The sequence below is a fragment of the Bison bison genome, unplaced genomic scaffold (assembly GCF_000754665.1).
Source record: "Bison bison bison isolate TAMUID 2011002044 unplaced genomic scaffold, Bison_UMD1.0 scf7180017864331, whole genome shotgun sequence".
In the NCBI taxonomy this organism is placed as follows: domain Eukaryota; kingdom Metazoa; phylum Chordata; class Mammalia; order Artiodactyla; family Bovidae; genus Bison; species Bison bison.
Window position 1 is genome coordinate 6688091 of NW_011494903.1, and position 8092 is coordinate 6696182.

Below are 8092 nucleotides of genomic sequence, written 5' to 3' on the forward strand. Positions count from 1 at the left end.
AAGCCAACCTTTTCACTCTCTTCTTTCACTTTCATCAAGAGGCTTTTTAGTTCCTCTTCACTTTCTGCCATAAGGGTGGTGTCATCTGCATATTTGAGGTTATTGCAGATCCTCAACAAATTGCTAATTCATTAATTTACAAATGAATGGCTTAACTGATGAAAAAAGTTTCCTATGAAAACCCGAGGCCATAAAATGACAGCAAATGACCCTGCTGTGTCTCCAGTGGCTGAGGAGAAGTGTGGCCCATTCTAGTTAGCCTTCTATTCCTATTTCAGGAAGACAAGGGCAGACATAGAGAATTCTGTAGCATTTAATTAAATATATGATTGTAACACACATTGGATACATGTAATATACTTAGCAGCTCTGCAGAATGTTTGTAATGCATGTGGAAGTACACAGTCAAATCACAGACTTTCAGTGTAGTGAACAATGGATATTTTATGGAATACCTTTAAAGAAAAACCACTGGACTGGCAGAAATGCCATCCAATCTGCATCATTCTAGCTATCTGATCACATGTGCTCACCATCTTCCTGGCCACTTCCAAGTCTTGTAGTCTCTCTTGAAATGCTCTAAAAACACAAGTATGTACATCAGAAACAGGCCATACCTGACTTTTCTGAAGCCAATTCCCCTGAAAATCAGAATGAAGGTAAAGTGTCTATCGAATAAGCCAGGGTCTTCTAGCTTCAGATATGGTTGTTTAATTGACCAATTTTGCTGCCTAATTATCAATTTTCATTTCATGCTGTAAGAACTAACAGTTTACATCTCTGATTTATACACTGTCTCTGACCAGGAGTTTTTCTGTCTTAATGAAATCCCAAAGGGGGTTGGTCAGAACAAATTTGCCATCTTACATTATACATTTTCCCTGAGTACATAATCAAGCATTAGCAGCAGTTATGATTATAAGAGTATGATACATAGATTTTATATAACTCTGGTAACAGAGACATTCACACACTGAATTCAAATGATAATCTACATCAAACAACATTAAAACATTTTAAAGCTGGAGGGAACTTGATCTTCCTTGAGACCTCTCCCTTTCTTTCTTTGAGAGGTGATTTATTTACATGAGGGATACAAAGTTACACCTTCCAGTCCTGACTTGACATGTAAGGTTGAATAACTTACCTGTCCTGTCCATGTACTAGTTTTCACATAAGGCAAGATAATGATAATAAGTAAATAGGACCTCTGTGACTAAGGTGCAAGAGGGCTAGCTTGTGAGGTTTCCTGTGATAACCTGTTCCTTGAGACTTGGTTCACATTTCTCCAGAAGGTAAAGACCCCACGTCTACCTGTTGGCAAATGTCTCCTGCTCACATGCCAGGCAGATTCTGCTTTTCCTCCACACAGATGGGCACCACTTCTTGTGGCATTTTCCCTGAAAATGTGCCTTCCAACATGGCACTTTAAACATGCCTCCATTACAGCATTTTGTGTTATTATAACCACTCATTTTTTAAAGCTACCTTTTATTAGATATTTAATGGCAGGGTCCCAATCTTGTCTTTGATCACTGTGGCTGGCACAGAGCAAGATTTCCATAAATACATACCAAGAAAACTAAATGGATAATGCTTATGGAAGTGTTTTGAAAAATCACAAAAGCACTGAGCAAATCTAAGGGATTATGGGACTATAGTCATTACTACTGATTCAGAGAAAAGGCCTTGGAAGGCACAATTCTGCACTGATCTGATTATCATTAGGGATCTAAGCCAAAGATAAGGTCTATTAGTCCACTATTTAAAACTCCCTTCAGAGACATCACAAAATAAAACCAACACAAAAATTAAAAAAAATTAAAAACACTTAGTCTCCTACCCAAACAAACTGAAAACAGAACAACAAAAAAAAAAATGCAAAATGTAAACAACAACAAGGACCAACTCCCAAACAACAACATCGATCTTAGACCGGTGTCCTTCTTGGTCTGTGTACACCCAGTGTCAGGGTTTGTTGGGGGTGGTCTGGGGATCTGTTAAAAGGGATCAACTGCACTCCCCTGAGTGCTCTGCTGTCTTGGCTTGAGACAGTCTCTAATTATTTATCTGGACCAAGAAATGCAAGAGGACACACATCATATATTCTCTAAACCTTCAAGAACATGGCCACAATTGGCTTATGCGCAGCATGGGCTTGTAATTCCTTCTCCCTGAAGTTTTTGGCAGCGTTCATACTGGTTCATACTGGTAGAAATTGGGGACAGCAGATGTATTTGGGTTGGGGAGTCTCTACACACAGAGGAGAGTTTGCCCTGGCTCATTGCTCAAATACACCAGTGTTCAGAGTCAGTAAGAGGTTCTTCCATTATCAAGGGAGGCCATTGGGTGGGAGGAGCAAGAGGGTCCTAACAGTAAGTAACAATAGAAATTCTGGGCTTCTAGTTGATTCTCCTTTAAGCACTTGTTAAGAAAAATGGAATAAAATGGGCTTTGTAGCTTTTTGTAGACATGGCCAGGTGCGGTGCTTCATACATCATGAGACCATTCCTCCCTACCATCTTCCTTGTAGCTCTTTTAGTTCCAGAGACCATAGGTCCCCATTTTCCTGGGACATTTCACTTTACAATTATTGTCCTGGAGTGATAACATACAACTTTCCTTTTCACTTGCAAAAGTGACCCAGTTTGGACAATACATTATACCAGGGGTCCCCGACCTCCATAATCTAATGCTTGATGATCTGAAGTGGAGCTGATGTGATCATAACAGAAATAAAGTGCAAAATAAATGCAATGCACTTGAATCATCCTGAAACCATTCCCACCCCCACCGCATCATCCTTGGACAAACTGTCTTCCATGAATCCAGTTTCTGGTGCCAAAGAGGTTGGAGACAACCACATTATAGAGTGACCAGGATCTAGGTGAAGCTTGGCACTGGAGAGTAGGAGAGTCCCTGACTGAGGAAGGCATATGACTGACTCCAGTTAGATTCCTGGGCAGCAAATCTTGATTCTACCTCTTGCTGAGTGGGGAACATGGACAGATTAATTTAAGCCACAGTTTCATCATCTGTGATGCAGGGAATGATGCTAATTGAGCCCACCTCCCAGGATTACTGTGAGGATGCAGAGAGACAAGATGTGCAGAGCAAGTAGCACAGGACTGTGGACATAGTGAGTCCTGATCATGGTATCTAACATTCTGTTCTCCTTTCCCTCTTTCTTCCCTTGCTCCCTTTCTGTCCTCCCCAACTCTCTGCATTTCCTCCATCCTTTCTTTCCCTCTTTCCCTTTTTTCCTTTCTGAAAGAAATGAATCATTGCATTGCCTGAATCAGAATGCCCCTGTCTCCTGCCTCCTACCACAGAAGTGCTGCTTCAGAATCCTGTGACCACATAGAGGGGTCGAATTCAATTTGTTTGTTTGTGCTGTGGGGGAGAGTGGGACTCAGTCATCTTCGTTCATCATGATGGTTCTGATCTTGGTTTCTTACAACTCATTGGTTTTGGTAGAAGCTGGACATGGTGACATAGGCTTCTTCTTGACTTGATCCCAAGGAAGTGAGGATGGGCTGCCCCTGGGCAACAGGGTTCAATGTCAGGATTCCGGGTTGGAATGGAAACGGAGGGGGCAGGGAGCTGTTTGTAGTTCCAGGTCCGAGGAGCAGGTCCTGGTACACTAGAGGTCTGCTCTTGCCACCTTCCCTGCCATTAGGAGACCTGGAGGAGAGGAGCCCAGGGGCATCACACACACTGGCATTCCCAGCCAGGCATCTGAATGGTGACTCTCCTCTGAAAATTTTAGGGGTAATGCCTGCTTGCTCGGAGGGCCAGCTGGGACCCTGCATCCCGGCTCTGAACCTCTGCTTGTCACTCTCTTCTGGCTGTGGAGGAAGAGGGTCTTGCAGGAAGCCTTCTGCTTCATCTTTAGCTTGAATGCCATCCACCTTATGAATCTGGCAGTCCAGGAAACTTTCAGGATTGAAACTCACATTCAAATTCTGCATCAAAAAAGAGAGAAGACATTAAGACTGCACCAGACAGATATATCACCAAATGATCTGTTTAGGAAAAGAGCTAAAGAACTTTCTGACAAGGGTTTACAGGGAATGTCAGAGAACTACCCACGTTCTAGCTGCCTCTGCCTCTGGAGGTGTTGTGACATTTCAGCATCTAAAGTGACCACTTGCCATGCCCTCCATCCCTGGGGGAGCCCAGGAAATTCTGAGACTTGTATTGCATTTTAGCTTCCTACTTCCAGAAACCTGCCGTTGGCATCATTTGAGGGACTCTAGTTATCTGATGCACAAAAGACCAGCACCTGAGGTTCAGCCTGTCCGCATCCTACAATGTCATTCTTGGCTATTGGGATGCTTTTGACAGAGTGACAGAAGTATCAGAAGCACTCACTTTTTTTGGTTTCTTGCACAGTTGTTCCAGAGTCTTCTTATGATCAGGGAGACTGGGCCATATAATAGGTTTAATTCTGAAATAAGAGGACATGGACAATAAAATGAAGGAGTAGGGAGCAGACACATGAATCTTCCCACTTATTCTGAGCTAGCAGTCAGAAGAACAGATTTTTTCCCTTGGCTCTGCCACACTATGTGGATGACCTTGAACAAATGACCTGCTTTCTCTGGGCCTCAGTGTCACATTGGTCCATGGAGAGGTTGGACCAGAGACCGTGGTCAGTGATCTACTCTGTGAACAAGACAAGAACAATATACCCCTGGGAATGAGCCCCAGAGAAAAGGGACAATGAGACTCGGCAATGGTGTAGCTGTGAAAGTAAAATATGATCTGCTCATCTATTTTCCACAATAGGCATTGTCATTTTACTCATCTCTTCACTGGTAGCAACTCCTCTGTGCTGATTTTGGTGGAAGAGAGATGTATTTTCTAAGTTGCCCAGGGAAATTGCTTTAGGTTGGTACTTTCCAAACTGGAGTATCTTGGGGATGTGTGACACTCTGAGGACATCTTGCCAAGACATTAATAACCTGATGGGTCGTGTCTAAATGATGAAACAAGTATGGCCTTCTCATGGGGCAGAAGGCAAAAGGGCCTTGAGTTTGTGTGCTGAAGACTTCAAAAACATCTGCCTTTCCCAGGGTGCCTTCACTTGCACAAACATTCTGGAGGGATGACTCTTAGTCTCTTAGGACACTTTAGTGGAAAGGTTTGAGGGGAGGGCTTGTCTTGTGTTCAGTTTATATATTTTTACCTCTTGTGAAATTAACTATGGAAATTCACCAGTGCCTGAGGATGAGGATGGGCACTGTAATTCCTGAAATACCTTATTTCCCTTTGTAGTTTTCTTATCCATAAACAGGATTAGAGCTCTGTCTGAAATCCCAAATAACCATAACCACTCTCTTGATTAGTAAAAGAAATTCACCTTTTTTTCCATAAGACACAGGCCAGAGTGACCATCAGAGCCACAGAGAAGAAGCTCAGAATGCTGATAGTTAGTAACACAGGATCCGTCTCCCCTGGAAGGCAAGGACAGATCTTGGTTAGTAGTTGTTAAGCATGTGATGGGGAAGACTTTCAGAATGCTTTGAATTTATTGAATAACTTGAGCCCATTTAATATTTCTTAAAAGTTGCTTTTCAGTAAAAAGGATGATGTACTGGCTTTTATGGGGGAATTTTAGCTTCAGTAAGTGACACTGTTGCTGAAATTCAGCCTCTGTTTACTGGTGCTGAATAGAAACACGGAGTGTTTTGGGTGAATTAGAAAAGATAGATTTTATTGTTTTGCCAGGCAAAGGGGGTCACAGTGGGCTAATGCCCTCAAGACTATGTGACCTGCCTTGAATGGGAGAATGAGAAGTCTTATAGTAATCAAAGAGCAGAACATGATCAGCTTGTGGACATTCTTCTGATTGGTTGGTGATGAGGTAATGGGGAGTCAGCATCACAACCTTCTGGTTCCAATCAGTCTAGGATCTATGTTCTGGAAGTTGGCAGTTTTCATCTGGTGGAGATCTGTTTCCTGTTAAAAAACAACTTGGGAATGTGTGTCAGGGCTTTACCTGTATCTTTCAGGAAACTGTGAGTTGCTAATTCTGCTGTGTGGTGGATTTGTAACCTAAATTGTTTCCAGTTCACCAGTTCAGCGGCTTCCCAGGTGGCTCAGTGGTAAAGAATCTGCCTGCCAATGCAGGAGACATGGGTTCAATCCCTGTGTTGGGAAGATTCCCTGAGGAGGAAATGGCTACCCACTCTAGTATTCTTGCCTGGAAAATCCTATGGACAGAGGCGCCTGGCAGGTTACAGTCCATAGGTTCACAAAGAGTGGGACACGACTGAGCGTTCATGCATATTCCAGCCCAACAGCAATTTTATGTTTCTACATCTTTACATGTGCCAATTGTTAACTCTTGAGTCAGTCTTTAACTTCAAAAGACAAGGACACAGGGGCTTGTACACGGTTTCAGCACTGACTTAGGTGACCAGGTCCAGAACAGCTGTTACTTGAAATTTAAAAGGGACTCAGCATTAAAGATAGAAGCACCCCCTGCCTGACTCCCACCATCATGAGAAAGAAGCTACAAGCGAGGGATAATAAGGGGATGCTCTTCCCTAAAGTGGCTTCAGAAATTCCCAGGGTGATGAGAGGAGGCTAGTATGGCAGAGTGGTTCCGCTCACCCCCCAAAGGGAAGGTATATGGGGGGGGTGTGCTTTGGGTCCCCAGTGGTCTGCCTGAGCTGTGTTCTTTGGTTCTTGTGGATGTTGTCAGTTCTTAGACCCCTGGGATATCTTCATTCTTCTAGAAAAAGAGGCATGGGAAAGCCACATCAGCCTACCGATCTGCCATCTGCAAAGGTATTCCCTAGAAGGGCCTTAGAGATATGGGGCATTGGGATCCCTGTCTGAACTGGTAAAACTAGAGGCAGTGGTGGTGTTTTTGTGCAGAACAAGAGGCTCCCCAGGAGCTCCTAGGGACAGTACAGTCCTGACAGCCTGTATCAGCTGAGCAGCTACTAACAGTCCTACTCCCACTCTGTCTGCATTCTTCACAAAGGGGCAAAGACGGCAAGTCATTTTTCAAAGAAAGTGTAAGAATGCCCTCTGGGAGTCCTAACTTGCGGGTTCAGTTCATTTTCTGGCTCTCACTGTCACTCACACACTTTGACAGGTAAAGTACCAGGGGGAACAAGTTCTAGTCATGTCTCACCTGTGCCATTGGTCTCCGGAGTTCTAAAGTGGAAACTTGGACTCCATTCACTCCAGAAGCCTTCAAAATAGTTGGCGTAAGGGATGGACCGAACTTTAATCTCATACATGGCATTGGGTTGTAGTTTTCTCTGTAGGAGTGTCAGCTTGGTACTGGTTAAATTCACACGCTGAGGAGCAAAAAAGGCACTACATTTTTAAGGTGGAAAAAGAGGCACTGGCCATGTCTCCCAAATCATTTTGAGCTGAGTGTCTTATGTCATGTGGGCACTATCTTGAGGCTGTCTCACATTAGTTAGACAAGAGCTCTGATGTGGTGGGGTCAGCAGCAGAACTGGGGCAGAACAAGCATGTGAGCTCACAAATGATGCTGCAGGTGGTCAAGGAGGGCAGTGAGGCAATGGGTCTCTATCTTTATTCAGGTGAGTTGGGCTCTCCCACTCCGGTATCAGTCACTCCCAGGCTCCCACCTTACTTTCTATACTCCAGTATCTTCTTTTTCTTTCTCTCCCTTTTCATATCCCAAGGAGAGATGAAAGGGAATGGTAAGATTAGTGAGCATGAATCATTTTCCTCTGGAGAGATGTAATTTTTCATTATGAACAAATACAGAGACACAGTCTTTCCAACACTGCCTATCATCCTTAAGAGGAAAAAGTGCTCTATCAATTTGATGGGGATGAAGTAATGCCCATTGTTATTTACTTTTGTATTTATTGGATTGTTAGTTTTTTTATACTGATTTAAATTATATATTTCCTATTTCATGAGACATTTCCAATTTCCTTACTAATTTTTCTATCATCCTTATTTGTCCTTTTCTCAATATTTTATAAGACATCTTTATATTTTTAAGAATACTAACCATCTGTCAGTTGTATGTGTGGTAATTTAAACCTAATTTCCAATTTGCTTTACAATTTTGATTATTGTATGTGCTGAT

At 43.0% G+C, this 8092-nt stretch overlaps 1 protein-coding gene across 1 annotated transcript in view; it reads right to left on the reverse strand.

The window, feature by feature from the left end:
- Nucleotides 1–299: 299 nt before the first annotated feature.
- IL7R (interleukin 7 receptor) overlaps nt 300–8092 on the reverse strand; it is a 36157-nt gene continuing 28364 nt past the window's right edge. Inside the window, exons 5-8 of the mRNA XM_010853801.1 lie at nt 7151–7319; nt 5366–5459; nt 4375–4450; nt 300–3965 (exon numbers count right to left, since the gene is read on the reverse strand). Coding sequence (XP_010852103.1) covers nt 3462–3965; nt 4375–4450; nt 5366–5459; nt 7151–7319 — 843 coding nt within the window. The 3' untranslated portion in view covers nt 300–3461. The remainder of the gene's footprint in view (nt 3966–4374; nt 4451–5365; nt 5460–7150; nt 7320–8092) is intronic.